At 31.1% G+C, this 27,366-nt stretch overlaps 1 protein-coding gene and 1 long non-coding RNA gene across 3 annotated transcripts in view; one reads left to right on the plus strand and one right to left on the minus strand.

Moving 5' to 3' along the window:
- LOC118179574 (echinoderm microtubule-associated protein-like CG42247) overlaps window positions 1-27,366 on the plus strand; it is a 106,220-nt gene that overhangs the window by 37,137 nt on the left and 41,717 nt on the right. For both annotated transcript variants that reach the window (XR_015040599.1, XM_085814665.1), the window contains exons 9-13: window positions 557-649; window positions 8,107-8,244; window positions 11,165-11,308; window positions 13,400-13,513; window positions 25,047-25,169. Coding sequence is in view for 1 of the 2 variants with exons in the window: in XM_085814665.1 (XP_085670791.1) it covers window positions 557-649; window positions 8,107-8,244; window positions 11,165-11,308; window positions 13,400-13,513; window positions 25,047-25,169 (612 nt within the window). In the remaining variant the exon portion in view is untranslated. The remainder of the gene's footprint in view (window positions 1-556; window positions 650-8,106; window positions 8,245-11,164; window positions 11,309-13,399; window positions 13,514-25,046; window positions 25,170-27,366) is intronic.
- On the minus strand, window positions 16,214-22,105 carry LOC118179585 (uncharacterized). The gene is made up of 4 exons (XR_015040598.1): window positions 21,976-22,105; window positions 20,774-20,883; window positions 18,559-18,601; window positions 16,214-16,438 (listed from the first exon to the last, which is right to left on the minus strand). It is a non-coding gene; the product is annotated as an uncharacterized LOC118179585 (long non-coding RNA).

Raw genomic sequence — 27,366 nt, forward strand, 5'->3', positions numbered from 1 at the left:
TTTTGCAAACTTGGCAATATTCCGGAAATTTTCTGAAAGCTCATTTTCGAAGATCTACGAGCGATATTTTAAGCTTCCAAGAATACTTAGGTAACAGAACAAATAACAGCTGTGTTGGAGTAAATCGGTTTAATTACTCAGTTCAGTCTTGCAACAATATTCATCTTTGTGAGTTATTTTGGCGATCTCTGATATTCCCTGCATATTAAGGAGAAATTGAAATTGTGTTATTTGAGATTTTTACTTTAAGATATTTATAGTTGTCTACGTTGCTATATAATTTGTTATTTATTTTAACAAAGTATTAATTTCTTCTTTTTCATTTAGCGTAATTATTAAGGCAACACTGACGAACCCGAACTCGCAGCAATATTGTACTACATATTAATGAAAGTTTTTGTGAGTAATTTACATTATGAAATGAGTATCTTCAATGTCTAAAATGCGCATCTTGGATGTCAGTAAAGTTTACGCTCTGTCTATAACATCACTATGCATATTATTTCACTGTAATAATGCTTTTTAATCTCCTCTTTCACTGCGGATTTATCCACAGGATTTTATCTTGCTGAGTATTGAAGCTGGACAAGAAGAAGACTGTTTGACATTCTGGGATTGGGAGAGCGACGCTCTTCTAGCACGAGTAGAGGTTAGTATAAAGTTAAACTGTATACGTTTTTTTTTTTTTTTTTTTTTTTTTTTTTTTTTGAGATTTCCTACATGTAAAAATTTCATTTTTAAAAAATGAAATTTCATTTTTAAAAAATTTTATTTTTAAAAATGAAATTTTCTATATAAAAATTGAGATTTTCTATATAATTTTTTTTCAAAGATTTTCTATATAAAAATTGAGAAATTCTTAAAATTTTTTAAAGTTAATAATATAATTTATATGAAAGGGAATTTATATCAGACTGTTACTCAGTTAAATTCTCTAAAAATGAACCAAGTTTCTAGGCTTTTTATTTTAAATGAAATATTTATTTAAAAAATGCTCCAAAACTTTCCATACTTCTAATCTGTGGTACGTTTAGAGAATTAAAAATTTTGACCCAAAATCAATTTTCTTGTATAGTGGAACCTCGAGATAGAAGCACCTCTATATACGAGAAATTCGAGATATGAGGAAAGCATGAGAGAAAAATTCGTCTCTGAATACGAGCATTGACTCGAGTAACGAGCAACGAGCCAAGCTGTTCTATGCGTGGCGCGTTTCCCGATCTGGCTCGACTCGGGGAGTTCCCTCGTCAGATCATTGAGTGTTCTTTGGTGGTGTGGTGTATTTAATTATGGCAAAGCACACGAGGGCTATCTGCCTAAGGGGAGGGATGCCTTTCGTGGAGGACTTTCTAAGGGAAACTGGCTCGTATGCACGTTACACATGGGGAAAACCACGAAAACACCCATGCAGCCAGCCCGTTCGCGGGATTCGAACCTCGGACCGAACTACCAGTGTTCAGCGACTTTACCGCTCGGCCGCTGGTGGGCCCGAGTGTTCTTTGATTTAGGAGTTTGTGCTCTTGTGAGTTAATTGTTCTTTGAATTTAACAGAAAAGCCTCCCAAGAAGATTGTTGCCTCATTGAGAGTGCTGCAAAGGAAACGAAAGAAGCTATGGCCGTTGAAATTAAGAAAAAAATCATAGATAAGCCTAAGCGTGATGTAAGAGTGACGGAATTGGCGAAAACTTACGACCGTTCGACATCAACGATCTGCACTATTCCGAAGAAGATGGAAGAAATTAAGAAATTTGATGTGGCCAAAGGAGTTACCGTTACATCCAAGCACCGTCCAAAACTCTGTTTGATGATAAAAAGTCATATTATGATACTAAACTTATATCTATAATATTAATCATATATCTGTTTTAATTCACAGGTTTAAATAAACAGTACAGTTTTCAATTTTCTGAAAAACAAATGAGCCAAAATATTGCCATTTACATCTTAGGCATAGCATATCATTCAATTTCTGGTGAAATTCTCTGTAGGTTTTACCCTAAAGTTATCAGAAGCAGAATTAGGGAATGTAGGAAAGAATTAACATAAAAATAACTGGTTAGCTTATACAAACCTCACCTCGCAAATTTATCTTAAGTTGCCGTGCTCAAAACGTTTGATGAAAAGAACCAACTCTTTCTTATTTCACTAAAAAATCATTTACAGTTCCTTAAAAAAAGAATGGTTTATAAACATTGTTCCTCTTCAATTATTGGATACCATACCATTACATTCTTGCGAAATTTTTTTCTACAATGTATAAGAATAGAGTTGAGAATATAAATGGCAATACTTAGTGCCACTATGAGATTGGAATCAAATATACAGTACGATACATCATCTGTTGAGCTTCCATAAACTTTCAGGCGGAATCAGTTTCTTATACATTTTAAGGCAATTTGTCGCTCGAATTTCTTGATATGCCTTGCATTTTGTAACAATTGTTTTAGTATAGATTTTAAGCCTAGATTTCACTGGTGATATATGGATTGATTTTGATATCTTCAGTTTTAGAGATAAAATCTTCTCTTCTTTGACGAATTTCTATTCAATCATTTTCTTGATTTTTAAATTCTTTCCGATATTTTTTCAAACTTTTTACTGATTTAGTTGGATTAGATATATTAATTTTATTTGTATCGTTTTAAAACTATAAATTATTCCTTTTTTGAAATTTAGCTATTTTTGTAATACTTAAACATTTCAGTTCTGCTCCTTTTTTGCGGTGTGGTGTTGTGGTGTATTTAATTACGGCAAAGCACACTAGGGCTATCTGCCTAAGGGGAGGGATGCCTTCGTGGAGAACGTTCTAAGGGAAACTGGCTCGTATACACGTTACACATGGGGAAAACCACGAAAACACCCATGGAGCCAGCCCGTTCGCGGGATTCAAACCTCGAACCGAACTACCAGTGTTCAACGACTTTACCGCTCGGCCGCTGGTGGGCGCTCCTTTTTGACATCACAAATGTTATACTTTCCCATCGGTCAGATACTTTATAAGGCATCTCAATTATAAAAGGCCTGGAAAGCTATTAAACTGAAAAAAAATATATAATTCCTTATTTTAATTACTTTCATTTAATGAGGTGGTATTTTATAAACGTTTCTAGCATTTAACTAGAACTGCCATCATTCTGAAGCAAATAAATTTTTGTTATCTCAATATTTTCAAAATTTCTGAACCTATATACATATATTGATTTATAAGTAATGAGCTTCCCTCTTGCTTTTTTGAGTTCGCTCGTTTAATTTGTGCTTTTAGCCCTGACAATGCGTACTCTATGCACATATAACCTACGTTCAGCTTACAAGAACTACGCGTTCTTTGGTACCATTATGGACCAATTTTTTGAGAATTTTTTCAACGAAATAGGACAACTTATTTCTATAGCAAAAGCATGAGCATGATACAATTTCTCCTCGTGTGGATCGCACCATTGAATTACTGCAAGCGGTAAAGATTTCGATATGTGAATTAAAATCTGATATGTCTCCTGATTTAAATCATAAAAATGAGGATTCCCCTGCCATTTTAGAACTTTGACGACTAAGTCTGACTGGATAACTTACTACAAACAAAATTTGTTCTTCTGAAGGACTCAGGATTCAGAAAAAGATGAAAGTTAATTTGAAACAGTCATAAAATCACACAAAGAGACAAGAAAAAGACTCCCGTTAAAGAGGGATCCAGCCAGACTCCTGATTCATCTGCGAAAAACCCGAGTCTTGACAAAACAATGACAGACGCTACTTCTATATTACCAAGGTTGGTTCTATTTACCATCTCACCAATTATGAGTCTACTAAAACTGCGAGGAAGAAGCGAAGAATTCCTCCAAATATTATTAACGACTCTCAATACCTATGGAAGGGCCTCAAAAAAGTAATAACAGAACACAACCTAACTGATGAAGACTATAGTAGAGAATTTATAAGAGAAGAAATTAAGCAAATAACCTATCCTATATAGTCGACTGACTGCTGCCTTCAACACTGAAGTAGTTCACTACAATTCCTCAGCCGGAAAGTAAAAAGTTAAAGGATATCATAAGAAACTTTCTTTCATAAAATCAGATTAAAGATATAGCTGCTGAACTGAAGAAAAACTGTACGACGTCCTGAGTGTTCATCAATTGAAAAGACCAAAAAATGGAGAAGTGACCTATTTAACAACTTCACCTGGTGACATTGACAAAAACATATTTCAGTATACAAAGCTATGAGGAACGGTTCATTGATAGAATGAAAATCAAAGTTGAGCCATATAAAGGATGTGGAAGACTTTTTCAGTGTTATAGCTGTCAAGTATTCTTTCACACTCAAAGTTGCTGCAACCATAAGCTGCGCTGCGTACGTTGCAGTGAAAATTACGAAATCCGCAAATGTTGTAAAGATAAATAGACAGCGAAGTATGTTATCTGTCAAGAAATCGAACTTACGGCCAACTAAACAGAAGGAATTGCCTAAACCTAAAAGTCATTCGAACCGTTTCGTTACAAACAAGTCAATGCTCATGCTCTTTCTTTTGGTTTCCCTCCAGAATTAATTAAAGAAGCCAAGCAAGTGCTCAGGGAATTAAAACTTTTGTGATGAGGATCAAAGAATCAAGTACCGCTTTCTTAAACCAAAATTTCCATGCTGAAAGAAACTCCTTACATCAGGATGAACCAATCATTATTAAAATGTTTTTCTTTTTCATTTCAATGAATAAAAATTAATTTTTTTACATGCAACCATGAATTTCTTCAAAAGGCTTTTTGCAATCAGTAGAATAAAACGCCAACTGTAGAAAGGTGATGCACCTGAAAACATCAGTATCATGAAGTCTATGGTCAGAGCACGTGAAAAAGCGAAGAGTCAACTCATGCAGTGCAAGGCAACTTAGAAAGAAAAACGATAGACGAATTTCGAAGAAATTATTCGGCACATGAAAGTGAGTGCAATATGGCTACAAGAAAATATCAGGACTCCTTTACGAGTAGTAGAGTGATTGGCAGTTAGGGGCAACCTTGAGGAGAGCCTTAGTATGAAATCTGTCGCCCAAGAATTTGGAAATGATAAGTGCAATGCTCATGCTAAAGTGCTCATGCTCATATGTTGTGAAATGATAAAGTACATTTCACGAACTTTTAAGGTCTTCCAAATGACAGGTGGAGCTATTAGAAAGGTTGATGGATGTCGGCTAAGGAAAACAATGGTGACTGATGTCTGATATATCATCCTGCAGGCGAAAAGAGATCGAAAACAGCGGGCAAGAAGACCCCATAAAGGTGGCTTATTCACTCACCGTCCTGAACGCTGCATAGCAATGACAGCAGCTAATCGGCAGCACAGTTTACACTGGTGTAAAAACCACAAAAGGTTGGCCATCTTATTAATGGAGTTACATCCTCTTTATTGAGTCGTTGCAGTCTGAAAAGAAAAGCGGTTCTCGGAGCCAGTTGATATGGATAGAGGTAGGAATACGCTTTTATTGCACTACATCAGAGAAAGAGACCACTATGGTTGTCCTGGCGTGCTTACATGAGGAGGTATTACGGTGAACAAACGGACGGAGCCCTACGTTTCCGACAGAGTCTTAGTTATCGAAGATCGTTACTCTAATGAAATTATTCTTTCCCACTTGAGTGTTTTCTAGGGTAACCTTGGTCCCAACTTTGTTTTTATGGACTACACAGGTTTCATACTCTTGAGGAGCTCTCGGAAAAGGAAGATATCCAGGGAATGGATTTGTCAGCGAGCTGCCTTGATTTAAATCACATTGAACATGTGTGGGATACTTGGAGACACCTGACGGCACGTCATACCCACCGCAGAACATCAGATAATTGAAACAGATATTCTTTGAAGATTGGAACTCTTACCCCAAGAAATGTTAAATAATCTACTGTTGAATATTGACAGACAGTGTGATGCAAACATTGCGGGGGGGGGGTCATATGCCTTACTACGGCTCTTTGGTTTGTTGTTGCCCCTTTTCTCTCTTTTCCTTCTTGTTTTTTGTGCCAACGCCATTCTCTCAATAAAGTCTCTTTCTATTCGTTCCGTCCTGTATGCGTCCCTTCATTTTTTGTTACTTCAAATTTCCTTCCATAGGACGTTCATCCGCAAGATCATTATGTGATGAGGCTACTGATATTATTTCGTAATCTACGTAATCTATTGACGTATAAATTTGATTGCGATGCAATATTTTCTTATATTTTTCTTGACTATTGCAACATTTTATTCCTGACTACCTATGTTTTGCCCAAACTCAGAAGAAACCGATGACCACTCCATCCTTTTATGGTGAACACTTCCACTTCCTGATATCAGATAGTAGAGTCATTAGGTTATTTTTAAAGCAAGAGTGATGAAAAAGGAGCAATGCCCTCGCCGGGAATCGAACCACGGAACTCTGGAATACGCATCCAGCGTGCAGACCACCCCACCACGAAGGCATGCTAGGAAGGCGGAAGAAATACCTTAAAAGGTTACAAAAAGGAAAATCGTTCTCCTGTTAGGTTCACGATCATTTGGGAAGTTCGTTTTTCATACACCAACAGCTTTGGCACACGAATGCGTTGTGAAGTAATGTTCAATCATAAATTTTGTTCGACATTGGACAACTTCGTCTCCATTTGCACTAAAGAAGTAGTTTTTAACGCTGATAATATGAAATTTTAAGTAATATATTACTTGTAATGGTGTACGAGCATCATCTATTAAAACAGTATGCCATATTCATTTTGGAATTTTTACCATTTTAAAGCTTAACGTACACGACTTTTAAATCGGCCTCTATAAATCGTCTTCTGACTTTTGTGAATATAGATAAATAGTATCTATACTAAACGAATCTTTTTGTAAATTTCAAAACGTGCTACCTCACAAAAAAAACCTCTACGTACAACATAATATATTAAAATGGCGTTCTTTTGAACGGAAATTTTAGTGAATGTAATGGTGCTAAGTACGACAGTTTAATAAATAATCAGTACACACCAAATCCATAAATCTGCGCCTTTTCCTGGCAACATTTACATCTATTTTCTATGTCAATTCTGATATTTTACATTATGACAATAGAAAAAAATGAATATTTTATAAAACAATTACGGCATCCTCCCTGCATGATGTCATGGTGTAAGTGGTTAATACGTCTTGCTGACAAATTTGAAGGCATATTGTTCAAATCTCAACAAAGAAACAAATAACTTTTTTTAATGATTTCTGGTGCAAAATGTACAGTCATCTCTATAATGTTTTCAGAAAATTACATTCACATTATTGTGCAGAAATAATAACTCAGTTTTTGTAAAAAAATAACTCATGTTAAATCATTAAGCATGTTTTCCTCGAAACAACGGTTTTGCGGATTTGTGGTCTTGTTGTTGGCTTCATCAAAATATTAGTTCCAATTTTAAAAGCATATAATACAATGGCTTGCTTAGCTATGAGGTAGTTCTTTGTGTTACTTCATTGTATCTGGGAGAAGTTTTCTCCCATATAGTGAAAGATTAAATCATCGGGAGCCAAGTTTACTTGGAAAGCGTTAATCTAAATACCAGACCTCGAAATCTCAGTGAAATTCCCAGGTTTACCCAGCAAGTGTCCCGTGAATTTCTTAATTTAGTGAAAGAAAAATTACGTTGATTCATGCATAAAAGTTTGACAGCAAAATTCATCTTTTGAATAATAAAAGGGATTTTATTTAATTAAATGTATAGCGTATTGAAAACTTTGTACTTTTTGAGGCATCATTAGAGTTTTTTCTTTAAATTAATTTTGATTTTGATTGCAGGAAAAATAATATTATTAAGTGCAATGGACAACTAAATAAGATTGGAAATCGTATTAAGTATTATCATAAGGTTAGAGTATTTACTAGCACTAATGAGCTGATGAGTGTTGTAGAGCCACTTGCACTTGATTTTCTCAAGTTTAAGGATGGTGAAATCCAAATAGGATGACATCTCATGGTTTAAATAGACTCTTGGACAGTTTAAAATTCTTTCGATCTAGCTGATAAATTTTGTGATTCCGTCAATAATAATAGATTATAAAACAATAAAGTTTTACTACAGGTAATTGCTTTTTATGATTTTTATTTACGAATTTCAGATGCGAAAAGAAAGGTTAACAGGAGGGGCCTTCCATCCTCAAGAGCCGGACTTAGCTGCAACTTTTGGCGAACACCACCTGGCATTCTGGAGGAAACGACAGGATGGCCTTCTTGCAAGAATAGACGCACTATCACCGGTATGTCGATCTCAGAATTTCTAAGGAAATTTTAACTACTGCGACGATAATTTTTAAAATTCCAGTAAAATTAATGATTTTATTGATGCCCTTTTTCGTAGAACATCATAAATGATATGCGAGTTCATCTTACAGACATAAACTTTTTTATGCTTTTTCAAATATGAAATTTCTAATATATGCAGGGCAATATTAAATGGGAAATATGTAAACTACTATTCTGATATTAAATTTAATTAATCATTAGTGTGAAACAACACCTGTTTAACTTCTTTTGTGTTTCAGACGGGTTCCCGTTCTTGCAGTTAACTGCAAGTCTGCTTTCCTACAACACAGAGAAGAAGTAGAACTTAACAAAAATATTCATTTAAAGGCTGCGTATCGTAATACAACTAAAATTTAACTGAACTTATTCATCACTACTTGGGATGTCTCAGAAATTCAAAGACTAATGAATAAGACAGAAAACTTCCAACACTTCTCTAAACCTGATTCCAGCTACAACAACATCAATCTTTACAAGCTAATAATCTTTAATCACACACCAAATCTCTAATCGGGACACAGGTGGACGTTTCAGAAAATAAAGAGATTTTCAGCGAATTGCCATTACTGTCTCTCTAAACTAAAAATTCGTCGTTATTTAAATTAAATAGAATTTGGATTCTTGTGATGGCCAATGGAAGAAATAAGAGGTAGAGGAAAAAATTAACATGAAAAGTAGCTAAATAATTTAATAACAAATTAGCAAAAATAAATCTTATACATGTAAATTGTTGTAGCCTTAGAAAGCTGATTGTTAAAAAAGTATCATTCGAACATTCAAATCTCTTGCTGATTGCATTACTGCAATATGAAAAATTAACTTTCATAAAAAAATTCTTGGGTTTTCTTTATAGTTGAGATACAGTCGTTATTGGAAATTTTATTTTCTACTTTAAACTACTTGCCACATTTTACAGTATTTTTAATTAGCTGTTGCTTTACTTTGGTTCAAGCATTGATTCTAGGCGATTTCATCTGTACTTATACATATACATACGACGGCTTCTACAGATTACATTTTAAACCTAATAAAAATGGCTTTATGCATGTGAAAAACTTATTAAAGTGTAAGACATTTCTTTATGTAGTTATTTTATTTGTATTTACTATTAAATTTTTCTCAAGGTCGATGCTTGTTGTCTTCAGTGCAAACTAATACTGCTCATTCGTAAAGACGTAAAATTCGATTTTAGTCTGATAGTCATTCGAATGGGAAAAAAATTAGTTTTAAGATTATTCACATATATTGCAGTCTGAGAGATAATATGACTCACAAACTGTTTCATTTTGAATATAGAGGAACTTTTTAAATCTGAAAACAGTACGTTAAATTTGTTCTGAAGTAATCTTAAAGAAAAAATTGCTTCAAAAGCGTCTTCTTGATATGCGATAATGAAGACAAAGATTGCAAACTTTCGGTTTAAAGGGGACGTATAACCGGCGTTATGATTTAAATATTAAACAACCTTCTTCCTGTACTGATTTTTTTTCGGATACTATAGCCAATACTTGGAGATTTTATGATGGAAATGTTTACCTCTACGTTGTAAGATTTTGTACTGTGTACTTTACAGTTGATTGTAAAGAATCTTAAGAACTGATAAGCGAATAATCGCTTGAGTTCGTGCGACAGTAACCAAAACTTGAAAAGGGTTAAAGACCCTTTATTATTCAAATAAGGTTTAACAGAACTCCGTCTTGGAGTTGTACAATAAAGCCGACACTCGGGCTTGAACTTAAGAGATTAAGAACTAAACTAATCTTAACTAAAAAGATATAGCCGAAACTATCAAACTTCTAACGGAGTTGGACCCTTAACGCTAATAAACTGCGAAGCTATCAAGGGCCTAAAGTACGCCGAGCATAATAATAGCTTAAGAGAGAGTAGCCTAAAAAGGGGACGCGTGCTAGCCAGAATCTCTGGTTCTCTCTGTGACTAAAACAGTAGAACTTCGCGGTTACATACCACTCTTCCTCAGTTTGCTTTCAAACGTGATTCTAAAACTACGTTCTGGCCGGAAAATGTAAGTTGAAATTCAGAAATGATAGGAAAGGAAGTTTAACTCAAAATTTAACTGTTATATAAATTAATATAATCCTTACACCGTAAAGAACAAAAATCATTAAATTTTACTTACGAATTACGAATCAAATACGAAATTACGAATAATTGTGAAATAAATACTCTGTTATTATTCGACGCAACAAACGTGCCGTAACTTCTTTAATACTCGAAACGTGTTTAGTACTGCAACACTGAAACAATTTGCCTATGCCTAGTAGTTTAACATTTTAAGTGACAAATAATGGCTCATTCTCTAGGAAAAAATTTTGGCAATCCCATTATTTTCCACTTTCATAATTTTAACTGGTCATTGTGAATGAACGGCAGTAGACACATTTTAGGGAGCTGTTTAAAATCTGTGTACAAATTAGCGACATACCCGAACAACAGTTTAAAGCCACAATTCGACAAAAAATTTATGAATGGTAAGAGGTACGAAGGTATATTGCTATTATCATTGTACTATTTACCAATGGCCACCATTTATTATTCATTATTTTCGAAACATAATGTAAGTATATTTGTATAATTTCCTTACTGTAAGAATGATAAACACTAAATAAAGGTGAAGTAAAAAGAGTTATTCATTACTTAAGTTATACCGTCAATTATGCGGCTCCTCTAAAAGCAAAAATTCCTCATTTATTTGAATTAAATTTAACCAAATTTGGTTTATTTTTTCAATTCAAATAGTACTGAATAATTGTAATACAAAAATAAATATTCCCTGGTTTTGCATTCAATTCTACAGATAATAATTTCATTGTAATAATTCATTGTATCATTCTTAATAATTTCATTGTTTCACAGGGCCATTCAGGAAGAACTATCCTGTCTTGGGCATTTATCGGTGAATCTAGTTTAGCAGTAGGAGATTCCAGTGGATACTTAACATTGTGGGCGCTCTTGCCAGGAGATGCCTTTCGAATTTTAAAAGAAGTTCGAGCTCACCAGGTAAAAAAAAAAAAAAAAAAAAAAAAAAAACTATTTGCTATAACCTGATGAAAGTTTTAATTTATTTAAAAACTTACAATTACTTACTTAATTAAAAAATATTAAAATATGGAATTATATTGACAGAACCCCGGTTTTAAAATATTATTTTTCTTTATAAATTACGAAAATGTGCATATTTATTGTCAAAAGAGTTAGTTTTAGAAGCTTTTTTTACTGAATGGCTATAACCCCGATACTACACACACTGGCCAATGAATTATAAACATTTGAGATTTTCATTTGAATGCGTGCTAGGGATGAAATATACAAATTTTTTTATGACGTGAGTTACACGTGATTAGAATGCTATTATAAGTAAGGTGTAACAGTGCTTTTCACGATGAATGAAGTAAAATGGGAAAAACGACAGATCTTTCACCATTTGAAAAAGGGCTTTGCTCGTTCAGCAAGCCTCAATTTCGAAGACAGCAAATCTTACTGGGTTCTCAAAAGCAGACATATCAAAGTTTTTTAAAAGTTTGAATCCGAATCCGCAGTCCTTCTCTAGAAAACATAACTGCGGATCGAGCAGAGTTTTCCAACAGAGTGATTGGCGTCATCTCCGATAAGCCGGATTTAATACTATATTAATTCCATTCTAAGACGGATTTAGTTCTAACAAGAAGGAAAATTACGTTGATTCTAAGAAAATAAAGTGAGCGAAATTTCAACTCTGAAACACACCTAGCAATTATTTTTTAATAATAAATTTTGATTTACTAACAACAGTAGTTACTAAATAATAGACCTACTTAAATAAGTCATTTAAAAATGTTATTATTGCAATACAATTAATTTGAAAAATCTGTTGTTCTATGACGCCATTGCTCCTAAAGCGTTCTGCCCCTTTACTATTTTTAACAATCTTCATATGGGCAAAAGGGTGCACCTTAGATTCGAAGAAATACGCTGCATCATTAAGTCACTTTTTTTTTCTCATTCATAAGTTTTAATTTGTTAATCTGTAACTCAACAATTATATTTTCAAGAGAATTCAAGTTTTACTTGAGATTTAAATTCAGAATTTTTACAAAATTTTCTGCCGCTATATATATATATACATTTAAAACTGATACGCATAGCATTCTATGAAAAATTTGAGATACTTGTGGATCTTTGGAGCAACCAGGTTGCCAAAATCTCATCGAAAGAACTCCAATCTAAGTTTTATCAGCCATAATTCTGCAACTGCTGCAAGAAATAAGTTCGAAACAATTTTCTTAACCCCTTATACTTTCGCTCATAAATTCAAGGCGATGGATCTCTAAATGATGCAACGCCTTTTCCTTTCTCTATTCTTTAGAAATGTTTCGACGTTTTTGTTAAGAATTCCAACCAGAAAGTACTGTCTTGTTTTACGGCACATGTCTTTGAATATGCAGTGTTTAAGCAAGATCTTTCTGCATTATTTTTCTTGAATACAAAGAAACTCTTATCGATTTTAGATGTTTTGATTAAACATTTTGTCCACTTAATTGTTATTCCATTTAATTTTACCGTTATTACTAACAGTTAATTATTTCCCATACCATTTAACTGATGCCATTTTTCCCGAACCAACATAGATAAAATAATGCAGTCAAAAAGAATTTTTGATTCATGAAACAAACATTTTCCTACACGCATTTTCTTCTCTTCTGTGCCAATACATGCCTATCTGAGTTCATTGTAAAGTTTCGTTTCATGATTGTTCCTTTCGAAACCTGTTGTTCCTTTTCTTAGAAGAACATAACATCCTTTCCAATTAATGGGAAAAGTCTTGGCAAATTAAAAATAATCAGCCCGTATACGAAAGAGATAAAAATTTTGAAAAAAAAAAAAAAATGCAATAATATTACTGTAACAAAGAACTCAATATCAAAGGCTGACTCATAAAAAGGATAAGAGGCACACGTGAAAAAACGGTTACCGTATCGGATACCGTTACGGTTATGAATGAAGGGAATGCATTGCGATTATCCAAAATATGCACAAGTGCTTAATTTTATGAATTATTTAATTTAATTGGCAGTTTTAAAGCATTTTTATAAAATAATTACTTCTGTATAGAGTGAAGTGAGATCACTTCTGGCAATGCGAGAAGGTACTCTTATATCTGGTGGAGACGACCAAATCAAAGCGTGGGACTCTCGTCAGAAACTTTTACATCTGGAAACCACGGGGGTGAGTTAATTTCAAGAATAAATTCTAATATTTCATATATTTGTCTTTTATGATGTGGTTGTTAAGTGCGTAATATTCCTCAGTACTTTGTCTGTGATATAATGTCGGGTAACCTAGTGAACTAAGTAGCGAATTATGACTGCCCAGGCAGCATGCATTCGTAAATTGCACGAGAAAAATACGTGCAATTTACGAATGGCCTTTCGTATAAAAAACGTTCAAGTTGAACGTAAAAATATCATAAAAAGTGTCCAGTGGCAATTACTAAATATTTACGTATATTTTTACGTTACTTACGTAACTTTTACGTAAAATTCAGGTATATTTACGCGAAAGATTACTGTTTATTCGCAACTTTTACGTATAATATATTACGTATTTCAGGAATTTAAGTATATTTATCGCATATACGCAAATCTCAATTTTTTGCTTCACGTATGCGTATATATTTAGTAAAAAATTACGTAAATTTCCCAGATTTTTTCCTGTATATAAACGTATATATTAGGTAAAAATTAAGGTAGATATTCCCCGTATTTTACGGTACAAAAACGTATATATTTCCCGTAATTTACGGTACAAAAACGTATATATTTGATAGTAATTGACCTAAATCTTCCTTGTTTTCTTTGCATATGCGAATGACTGGTAAAAATTTAATCTGATGTATTCTCCACTTTACTGTGTATAAATGCACATTTTTTTGGTAAAAAATTTGCATAAATCTTTAATTACCTTTTCACTGCATTTTTCATAAAATGTACTTATTTTAATCTCATGTTTCTTATATAAATCTATGCAAAAACTTTCTGTATGCTATGATTAAAAGGTAAAATAATTTTTATATCAAATTCTTACATATCTACCTTTTAGTTATGTACAGCAATATGGAATATATATAACTGGAAAATTTAAATGCACTAGTAAATGAAAAAAAAAATCTATTAAAAATTATGTAACACTTAAAGGCTGAAAATGACTTTTAATATTTCATTTCAAAGTGACTACAAAATATGCAACAAATTTCGTAAAAATCAATTAATGCTATCGTTCATTTGCATTTTTGTTTACTAATTTCATAATTTTAAATTTAGTAAAAAACTGTAGCAAACAGTTGTTTACTAAATTCATTATTACTAAATATCACTTTAAATAAATTATTTGCTTTTACGAAGGACATTTTCTTATGCCATGTAAATGAACGATAGCATTAATTGATTTAAAACATAGAACTCAGGTTTACAAAATTTATTGCATATTTTGTAGTCACTTTGAAATGAAATATTAAAAGTGATTTTCAGCCTTTTAGTGTTATGTAATATTTGAATAGAAATTAATTTTTTTGCATTTAAATTTTCCAGTTATATATATTCCATATTGCTGTACATACCTAAAAGGTGGATATGTAAAAATTTGATATTAAATTCATTTTATCTTTTAATCATAATATGCAGAACATTTTTGCATAGATTTATATAAAAAATAAGAGATTAAAATAAGCACATTTTACGAAAAATGCAATAAATAGGTAATTGGAGATTTATGCAAATTTTTTACCAAAAATGTGCACTTATACACAGTAAAGAGAAGACATCGGACTAAATTTTTACCAAAGTCATTCGTATATGCAAAGAAAACATAGGGAAGATTTAGGTCAATTATTATCAAATATATAAGTTTTTGTACCGTAAAATACAGGGAATATCTACGTTAATTTCTATCTAAAGTACAATATAGTTAATTAACAAATTCAGTAAACGAATGTAGCACAAAAGAAAACATCATACATTTAGATTATTTGAATGAGTGTGCTAAATTTTAAAATTGTTAAATATAGACCAGGAAATTGTAGAAAACTTACCTTTTCCAATAGTTTACCAAGTTGACTTTGTTATTTTCCTTGAAGATGAATGTTTAATGTCACAAATGTTTCATTCATATCTTCAGATAATACACAAATATATACATATTTATTTATTAAAATTCAGTTTATCCCAAACATGTTAAAGAAAATATTAATTTGCATGCAAGTCAATCGAGTAACTTTTGTTTTAATTACACACATAATTATATGTAAAAATTTTACATTTATCAGTCAATCTTGCAATATATTGTAATCTATTATTGTTGTATTTCTCAGTTTAAAATCTTATAAATATATTAGATCAGTACTAAAAGTTCACCTCTACAAAAGAAATGCTTTATTGAGGTAATTTTAAAAAGTTCCCTTTTACAATGTAACTGTTAATTTCATAAATAAGTTCATAAAATTATGCAAATTCAAAATTACCTAAATATGTTCTTTATTTTATCTTATATACCAGATAAAATTTTAAAAAGTTAATTTGTTTAGGAATATTGAAGTTTTTAAATATTTATCTCATGTGACTTTTTCTATAACATTAAAAATGTACATGTTGATGTGGACATACCAATTATTTTTTTTCATCAAATAGCTTTATGGTATTAAATGATTTAAAAAGAGGCAACTGGACAAAAGAAAGCAATTAGAAGTTGGCTAATTTTTTATTAATTTGTTGTCAAATGCTGTGCATTTTAGATTATGCTCATATGGTGACAATGAGTTATTTAAATTATAAAATTATTATGAACATATCCCACATAAATTAACAAGTATAAAATTTCAAGTTGTTTGAAGTATTATGAACTGTAATACTTGCAAAAGAAATACACATGAAATTAATTTAAGAATTAGGTTTATTTTACAGGTATTCGAAAACTGCAATTACTGTTAAACAATAAAAACTAACATTAAATCTGAAGAGCATATTTTTTTCAATAATTAAATTCAACATAGACTCCATGCAGCTTCGCCATATTTGTTCTATAGTTCACTGTCTTTAATATACTGCTCGATTTTTGTAAAAGTGAATTCTTTGTCACCCAATGTTTTGAGAACAGCTCCTAAACAAGAAAAAGAAAAATTTGTAATAATTTCACACTTCAGATGTTTTCAGTTTTTAAATATAGTTGAAGTATTAAAAGATGCATATAAAATGCACTGAGTATTTCATATTTAAAAATTTACATTTCAGTAATTAAAAATTTAATTTCATACTATCACACAGTAAGCTTCAATTATATACCTTACACAATGCCTATAATTTCAAGTAAAAAATACTTAAGATTTGTTTAGAACTGCAAGGTTGAGAAAGTCTTTAATGGCTATGTTTGTATTTAAGTACATGAGAAAAAACTTAATTTTGTATTAATTATATTGCATTAGCCTTTTCAATTTTACTCCTACATATAGTAAAGAATATTCGCTTTTTTACAGATAACTTTTTCTTAAATAAAGAGTAAGCAGAAAACTAATCACAAGACTATATACATATAACAGAATACTTCATAAACATATACATGTCATTAACATACGTATATGCATTAACAGGCTATTTTACACATTTCAATAAACCAATACACAATCAAAAGTATTATCAGTAAATTTCTCCAAAATCAGAGCTTTAATTATGATAACAATGGCATCTCAGTTTGCAATATAAAATATTTCAAGTCTACATTTATGTGCATTCTAAGCAAACAGAAAGCTGAATAACAATAAAATTATAAATACCATAAAAAAGTTAAGAGCCACGTAGAATGATAGCAAGACTAAATGAAGTTTTTCTTCAAAAATCAATTTAAATTCAAAAATTTGCCTTCCTGTTTTAACATCTCAAAATAGAGTTACTGCTTTCACTAACTAAATTTCCTGTCTTGGCAAAATAAAAATTGTCACTTCTGTTGCAGGAAATATTTGCTGCAAACTTTGTATGCAAATAATCCAGTGAAAAAATTTTAATTGTGGCTTGAATATTTTCTTTATTAAATAAATGAAAAATTCCCACATATTAATTTATGATCCACATGAAGCTTTTTACCTCTACCATATCATGCAGCTATTTTAAAATATATACTCTCATATAAAAGCCACAGAATTTTTTTAAGAATATTAATATAGTATAAATCATTAATAAATCTTCTAAAAACAGTCCCAAATTTCTGAATTTGATACTCAAAACATAATTCTACGTAACTGTTAATGTACGCATTTGCTTGCACATACTTAAAATGAATTATACACACAAAAACTTAACATATTAACTTTAATAAATTCTTAATTAGCAGGATGACTTAATTAAGGCAAAATATGAAAGAAATCTACCTGGTGGAATAGTTGTAAAAGATATATTTAAAAAAAGCTAATATTGTTTACCTTACACATGGCAGAAATTGAGTAAACTGTATGCAGCTGAATTATTTATTAGGAATAGAAGTTAGATCAAAGTACCAAAGTCACACTAGGGCTTTAACCATTTGGGTGCAAAGAAGCATCTCTATTTAAAAAAGAATAATTTAAAAAAGCTAATAGAATTTTATAACTTTTACAATCTAGTACAAATATTAGACACATAAACAACACTAAATGCCATTATTTACTTGCATATTTTCCTTCTTTGTGTACTTTACTCCTTAATTTTTCAGGATATGATTTAGAAACAGAGTTATGGTAAAAATGTATACTGGTAAAAAAAATATTGCTGAAACTGATAAGTCCTTTAAATTATATATTATAGTGCAACGAGGGATGGAATATGTGACTAAATATGATAAATCAGATTACTATAACATTAAAAAAATAACATGAAAAACTGAAAAAAGAAATTTTATTTGAAATTATTTTTTAACTCATGGAAAGACAGACAGTATTTCCAACTTATTAAATTCAATTATATTTTACCTTCGTCAAACCAATATCGGTAAGAGAGTTGTATTTAAAATCGATGCTAAGCTAAAGCTGCTTTCTTGCCTAATTTTATACTATTGAAAATACCGGTAATTGTCAAAGTTATTCGTACTCAATATGTGTAAGATTATTAATGAGCTGCCAAACCGCAGTTAACCATCTAATATACTACATTCAACGTTATTATTTTTCTTTTTGAATGTCAGGTTTTCATTATTTCTGCCAATATATCTGTAACAGGACATAAAGATTGAGTTAATGTAGAATAGAAAATTACCTTGCAAGTTAGCACCTTTACCTTAGTGGCAGTACTTCTTTCTCTAGAAAAAACATTTGAAATTATTATACTTAAACAAAAAATTCATATTTGTTACAGCAAAACATCATTAACACAATAAACCAGAGTTGAATGCAAATTCAGTTTAACTCCATTCTTGAAAACTAGTTTATTACTTTCAATTTAATTTTAAAATAATAAAAAATAAGGTATGTATTATGATGACTACCTAGATATCTCGCCTAAACTGGCAATCCTTGTAGGTTATACAGGTTAACCCTAACATAGGTTATAGAGGGCACTAAGATAGAGAGTATTAATCCCACACTAGAGACTCTAACATTTGGTAGGAACAGTTTGAAAAGTGAAACAGATATTTATAAGTGAACCAATGCAAAACAAAAACAATAGTTCTTTAGGGACAAAGCTCCTTTAGACTTAATAAATACGAGTAAATTAACAGCTTTTAGCTATTTTTTCTTCTTGTAAAAAATAGACATACAGAATATTTTTAGAAAATAACAGTACTTTAAGCATGCATTTTCCACATATTTAACACAATAATTCATTCTAGCTCTGTTGCAATACTGGCAAAAGTACTCTTCTGTTATTAGGACAGGATTCAGAAATGTACAATGAAACCTCGAGATACGAGGAAAGTATGAGCAAAATACGAGCATTAATTCGAGCAACGAGCAATGAGCCAGGCTGTTGGTATGGGTGGCACCATTTCCCTATCCGGTTCAACTCGGGGAATCCCCTCGTCAGATCACTTAGTGTTCTTTTATATACGTGGTTGTGCACTTGTAAGTTAATTGTTTTGACATTTAACGTGAAAATAATTATTTCAAGAGGCCTCGCAAGAAGATTGTTGCCTCAGTGCTACAAAGAAAAATAAGGAGGCCCATGGCCGTCGATATCAAGAAAGAAATCATAGATAAACATAAGCATGGTAACGGAATTGACGAAGACTTGCGGCCTTTCAACATCGAAAATCTATAACTATTCTGAAGAAGCAGGAAGAAATTAAGAAACCTGATGTAGCCAAAGGAATTATTGTTGCTTCCAAGCACCATAAAAGTACTCCTAGATGTTGAGAAGCTGTTGTTGGTATGGATTAATGAGAAGGAGTTAAAATGTTGGTAACAAAGTTAAACTATTGTTATATTATTTACCAGTGTTATTTATTAGGAAAAATTGACTTGATATTAAAATGTTGATATTTTTTGGGGTGTGGAACGGGTTAACTGAATTTCCATTATTTTCAATGGGGAAGCTTTTTTTCTAGATACGAGAAATTCGCTATACCAGCTGAATGCTGGAACGAATTAAACTCGTATCTCAGGGTTCCACTGTAGATATGTAAGCATGTGTATATGCATGTATGCGCATATATGTGTATAAGTATACAAATATATACATAAAGAATATACACATGCACACACGAGCACCTACATTTAAAAATGCATGCATATAAACACACATTTCTGAATCTGGTCCTGATAACAGAAGAATACCTACATGAATCATAGGATTTACATTAATCAGTTTTATTAGAATTCTTAAATGCAGAGGATTTACATTAATCAGTTTTATTAGAATTCTTAAATGAAATCTTCACTATCCGAAAATTCAGTTTCATTTCCAGCTGAAACTGTATCAGGACAATCTCATTTATATTATTTCCCTCTAACAACTGAACATTTTGAAAACCTTTTCTATTCCATGGAAAACTAATGCTACATTAAACATACATTTTCTAAATCTGAAAATTTTAAGTTAGCTTAGAAACTGTAATCATTCTTAAAAAAATTTTAATTTATGCAGATGTTAGATCAATAAAATTACTTTCCTGTGAAAAAGTAATATGGCATTGAACAACACGATTTTACACATCAAGATATACTGAGTGAAAATTCCTGAAATGTTTTATTTCTTGGTATCTCTGCAAGAATTGTATAAATAAGACTACCTCCCTTTTTTAAAAAAAAAATTTTTTTTAGTAAATACTATGAAGAAAATTGGTTACATTATTTACAGTTCATAATTAATAGAAAATAAATCATTTCTTAGCTTATCAGAATTTATTTTTATCACATTCATAAACAGTACTAATTTAAACAAACATACCATTATGTTTAAATAAATCATTTCTTAGCTTATCAGAATTTATTTTTATCACATTCATAAACAGTACTAATTTAAACAAACATACCATTATGATTTCAATAACTATGAAATAGAAAATCCAAATCTGCATCTTTGATGGTCTAGTAGATTGGACGTCTCGTTTACTACAATTCAGCAGGGTGCTGACTCCTCAGACTGTAATATATATATATATAATTAATTTACAAGGGAAAAAGCAACAAAAATATAAACAATTTCTTGGCTTTATATAAGCATTTTTGCACATTTACAATTTAAATTTTTTTAACTATCTAGTTATATCAAAATACATGATTTAGTAAAATATAATTCAAATAATTTAAGGTATTTTAGATCAAATACTAATTTTTCAGTAAATTTTTTCATGCAAGTCTAATAATCAACATAACTATCAAGTTTTGACTTCGAAAATTATGTTTAGAGAAACTTGAGGCTGCAGTAAATAGTAATAAATTTATTCAAAACTGAAAGTAAAGCATTCTTACTTTATTTTCTTCCTTTAACTATGGCAGATCTTTTAAAACAACAAAAAAGAAATGCATTCATGAAAGGACTTAGGACTTACTTATTATTCATGAAAGGATATATTTCAGTAATTACAAGTGCATAAAAATTCAGTATATATATATAAAAAAAAAAAAAAAAAAAAAAAAAAAAAAAAAATGAACACAGATTTGGAACAAAGTACCTGTGTTTCTATGGCATAAAATTTCCTTTTTTAATAGCACAACATCTTTGAGTTAAAGATTATATATTAAAGCAAATTTATAAAACTAAATTCAAAAATAAGAAATTAAATTATTTTTAGAGAAAACACTAAGCAAATAAAAAATTTTGAATTTCATAAATAAATGAAAGTTACATGCTTTATTTTTTGGCATAAGGTAAATAACATTTCCATAACAGATTTCTGAACAATTAGTCATGTTAATATTGCCTTTCTTTTCCCATTAAAAGCTATTTCCTGCTTAATTACAGTATGCTTTAAGATAAATATTAAAACGTTTGAGTAAAAATAATATAACTATAAAAAGGTGAGACACATACAAAAAGGAGTGACACAAACAGTAAGAAACAGAGTAGTGCAAAATTTAACAGTACCAAATCCTGAAAATGAATCATTAGGCACGTACACAAAAGAACAACACATGGAAAATCACATTTCCTACACAGACGCTATTTATAAAATTTTATATAGGTGAAGAAAATACGAGTATTAAACACTGAAAATATAAAATATTCACTTACTTTCTTCAAATAATTAGTAACTTCGATGGATTCAGTCACAAACGCCAATCCACGAACAAACAGTATTCTTTGCGACTTTACCATTCTTTTCGACCGCCATTGCTGAGTGCTGACTTCACAAATATCCCGCCACAACCGGAAGTAGAAAGTGTCAGCTTTGCCATTGGTCAGTGAACAAGAATTCCAACGCTTTTTTTTTTTTCTTTATAATTAAACATATTAAGAAAGCCTCTAAATTAGCATATGAAATAAACTTACTTTTGCATTATATAAATTTATATTCACAGCATCTCTGTATTAAGGTAATAATTAAATTTTTCTACGAAAAATAGAAATGTCTGTGTATGCGCATGCTCAGTGTATAATCGTAAATCCGGTTAATTTTTATAAGTTAGCGTAAAATTAACTATGCAAATTTTGAGTTCATTTAACTGGACCCTTGTACTTATTCTGTAGATCTCCATATTAAGAATGTCTTTAATTGTTTCAGGAAAAATATAATATAATTATTTATTTACATTATTTATTAATTTTTTCCTCATATAAAAATTATTAAAATCGCTATATCATATTTTCCGTACATTAAACAAAATTTAAAAAAATTAGCCTCATATGATTTTTATAACAAAGATTAAAGGAACTGAAATATATGTAAAATATCAGGATTCAGCTTGCAATTTCGTAGAGTTATTATTATTATTATTAAATAAAAATATTAGTATATCTTTGATTATAATTAATGATCCTTTGGTCTACATTAAACTATTGTTCAAGAAGTTAAACGTTTTCGAGAATCTTCTGCTGTATTTATTATTCTATTCCTCGACATGAAAGATTTGTTAGTGTTATTCCAATTTAATTGCCCACATTTGCTAAATAAAATAAGGCGAGTATTGTACCAAACTCAGTAAGTACACAAATTTAATATACAGCTTATTATAGTTAAATGGGTAATAGGATTTTCATAAAAGAAATTAAATTGTGTAAATTAATGTAAGTGTTGATATGAATAAAAATAACAAAATTGATATAAGAAAATAAATAAGTTATTTTGAAGATGTTAGAATTAAAAAAATATAATTTTTTCCAAAAATGCACGTAAAGATTTAGCTCACATGTTAAAATTTATAGAAAAATTTTAGCCTCATATATGAATGCCCCTTTTTTCATGTTCGTCGACAAGGAAAACAAAGTGAAATGCCAGAAATACACTAAATATTTTGAATTAATAAACTCCATTTTCAATCCTTTTAGACTTCGTATAATATCCGTAAAAGTGACGAATGAAATATACCATTAAGGCAGTAGTTTCTTTCAGAACATTCGGATTCGTATAATATGCGTAAAAGTGACGAATAAAATATACCATCATGGCGGTAGTTTTATCAGTACATTCGGATTCGTACAATTTTCGTAAAAATAACGTGTGGAAAATAACGATCAAGAGTCAACAGTAACTTCAGCCTTTTTCATTCGTATAAATTTCGTAAAAGTAACGTGCAAAAAATACCATACCCTTATTTCACCAAAATTATACGTATATTTTTGGAGACGTGCTGCCTGGGTGAGTTCAAGTAGTTGCTTCGGAGATTCGAGAAGGGTTACAATATCCTTTTATTCACTCAAAGAAATAATAACAGATGGTCTCTTCTCGAGCTTGCGGGAAATCCTCCCCTTGGGCCTTTAAATCAGGATAAAAAAATAAAAAAAAATAATTTAATACTCAACTAAATAGACTTAATCGAAGCTAGACACAAACACCTAACCTAGTTGGTCCTTAAATTAACCTAGCTGACGATTTTCAGCAGACACGTGCAAACTATTATTAAGGAGAAAAGATAAAATAGTTTTCCAAATGACTTTCTTTCTTCCAGCATTAAGCAACAAGCTTTCATTATATCGAAAATAAGCAAGTTTTATAATATTGAAGCAAACAACCCATCATAGATTGGTAAAAACTTTCTCTCGTGTGTTCTATTTTTATTTGTTACGAACTGGGTTTTACTGCCAGCGAAAAACAACAATTAAATTTAGAGGTATATTGAAAACGAAACATTAAAAACAAAAATTTTATCGGACCCAAACTATGGCATGAAAAATTCAGCTCTTATTTACTGACGGCTCTTGATAAATAACAGCACGGCTTGAAAAAATTCCCCATTTGGAAGCAAGGCAAAAACGTTTGATAGTGACATAAGTTACAGTTTGTAAAAAATCACGGAAATTTAATCTTCATGCTCACATAACCAAACACTTCAAAACCTGCATCTTAGGACATTTTGTTCAATCTATCTATCGTCACATTCACTAAAATAATTTAATGCCTTTTTACAAATATATACTCCATTGTATCGTTGCATGTGAAGAAGACGGATAACGCAAATCCTCCGTAGGACGCAAGAAATGTAGTTGATCACCAGAATCAATCACAGAAAAATCTAAAGCAGCTATCAACAAACGAAATGCACAATAGCTAAATAACTGTAGACTCTGAACTAACTGACTAACGACTGCTCACAGCATCCTGTTTGTCAAATTGTTTAAGGAAAGAAAAAGTACTTTAGGAAGTTAGGAGAAAATTCACTCCAGGGTTTCACAAACGTGTTTACTGGAAACATACTAAACGTCACCAATTTAGTGAGAAATCGCCAAATGTCGTGAAGGTCTGGTAAGTAGGTTTCTGTCCATATTTTCTTGTTCTAATTCAGCTATCTTCAAAATTCAAACGTCAGTGGATTCAAAAGGGAAAGAAGTGTCCTGAAATTTACAAACGCAAGCGCAATATATAAATATTAATTGAAAATAAATAAAATACCCTATAAATAAACATAAAATTATTGCACAAAATGCATAACACGATACACAGCACTACAAAAATACGTAAAAAATTTACAGTAATATTTTATGCCAGTCGTATCAAAGGAAAAATTAAATAAATAGAGAATCAGTCCATTACTATTTACTCTAAAAGTGATCTGAATAACAGAAGTCCAAATAAATAATTTCAGTTTCCGTGAAACTCTTTGGAAATATGTTTTTTTTTTTTTTTTTTTTTTTTTTTTTTTTCCCAGATACCTGAAGGAGAGGTGAAAGCTCTATGTCTGCAAGGCCCAGCAGATGCGGCTTTGTATGTGGGAACAGCAGATGCTATACTCGATGGTTCCGTCCAGAGTTCGTTTCGGATTTTGATTCAAGTGAGTTAACAGACGTCAATAATCTTATGCTTTGTCCTATACCTCAACCATTGCTAAATAAAATTTTAAAAAATGCTTCCCTTGAATTATAGAGACATTAGGTATTTTTGGAAACAGGCAAGATGAAAAATGGGCAACGCCTTCGCCAGGAATCAAACCGCGGACCTCTGGAATACGCACCCAGCGTGCAGACCACCAAGCACGAAGGCATGCTAGGAAGGCGGGAGAATGCCTTATATATTATAAGGGCCTTCATTCCTTGTTTAAAGGCAACTGGCCTTTTTGAACTGCACTATGCATTCCATTTATAAAAAAAAAATTAACTGCACTCCATTTATATGTCAAAAATAATTATATGAAAAAATTATAAGTAGGAAGCCTTCAAAATTTATATCTTGTGATAGGAGAGTATAAAAGAAACAAATAACAGAGGTAAAAACAGGGCCTCTGTTTTGAACTAGTATGCCCTTTCTCATCATACTTTTATCTTTACATGCAATTATTAATAATTACAGCATTCATTTACCATAATTCCAAAGAAATTTTAATTCATTTTACTCTTAAATAAATTCTCATATAAATTTTATTGCGATTATTCAATTTTTTAAATCTTTGGTATTTGCATATTAATTTTCTTTAAGATGTAATCTGTATAAAATTGAAGGGTGCATAAAGCACCCACAGTGATGATGTGCATTATCAAGCAATAAAATTATGTGCGGGAGTAATTGTTATGTGTGTTCATCGAGTGTCATCTTGCTAACTACACAGTTATAAATACCAAGAATCATCGTCAAATCCGTTGCAACTTACTTATTCCACCAAGTCATCACAGTCATATTGCAAGAAATGGTACAGCCGGATTCGAGCTGTGAAGTCTCGAACCTCGAGAATTTGAGGAATTTCCAATCTTTATTTGCATGCATATAAAATCATCTTAGTCGATATTTATCCAATCATAATAAATACAGTAAATATCTTTTACTGTATTTTATTATAATTAAAAGTAAGATGTAGGCATCAGACTGAGAAGCGAAGTAGCACGAAGATGTTAGGAAGGTAGAAGGTAGGGAAAGGAATGACGTAGTTTATTGTGCCAAGAGTATCCATACTAAGTCTGATGTATAAGTAAAGCTAATCTGTGATTGGTTAATTTTAGGTTGTTATATAACATGGAGGAATCTCAGATTTGGAAGGACAGATGAATTTAGGAAATCTAGAATAGTTATTTAGAATATAGCATCAAATCTAGAATAGTTAATTTTGAGGTCGCCAATTATTCTTAAAGCAGCTATCGTATTTTCTTATATCTTATATATGTATACAGTGAAAATCGTTTAACCTGAAACTGAAGGGACTGGAATATATTTTCGTGTTAAAGGTTATTGAAATATATATATATATTCAACAAAATTAAGTTTATTAGAGCACATTTTATTTACATAGCATAGTATATGCATGTATTTAAAAAAAATCAATGAAACAAAAATATCTACAAGAACTTGATGAAATTTAAATACAAAATTTTCAAATTTTTTGAAAACAAAACATTTATCGAGTTTTTGTAAAATAATCCGATAATTTTTTTTTTTTTTTTTTTTTTTTTTTTTTTTTTTGCATTGTCTTTTTTAGCATCAGCTTGTTAACAACCTAAAATTCAATGTCGATGTCGTCCATTTTGCTATTCATTTCACCATTGGAAACTTGAGGCTAAATAACTGCGCATACTTTTTATGATGTTCCTCATTTCGGATGACGTGGGAACAGGAGCAGCTGCATTATTCGTTTCATTTTCGTCTTCAGAATCTTCGTTAATGATATTTTTTTAGCTTTGAACAAACTCCAAAATGTCTTTGTCTGCCATAATTGGGGCTGTACACATGATCATCAACTAGTGCAACGAATTCTTTCAGTACTACAGTAGGACAGTCTATTAATGCCGAAACTTTCTCAAACATTTCATTAAGGGTGTCGGCTCAATTTCAATATCCTCCTACATTTCTTTTGGCGCCAAAGAATCTGATACTTTTGAGAATCGCGCATGCTGAAAAAATTTTCATTCGTCCTTGGAGTCACTGAATTCCATGCAGCGTGCAACATATGAACCAAACTCACACTGCGATGTACTCGTCACCGAATTCCAAAGCCAACTGATGAGAGATCAGATGTTTGTGTGGCGTTTGTAAAGAGGTGAAAG

Source organism: Stegodyphus dumicola, chromosome 4 (genome assembly GCF_044657685.1).
Source record: "Stegodyphus dumicola isolate Sdum_Otavi_A_Nest chromosome 4, ASM4465768v1".
In the NCBI taxonomy this organism is placed as follows: Eukaryota; Metazoa; Arthropoda; class Arachnida; order Araneae; family Eresidae; genus Stegodyphus; species Stegodyphus dumicola.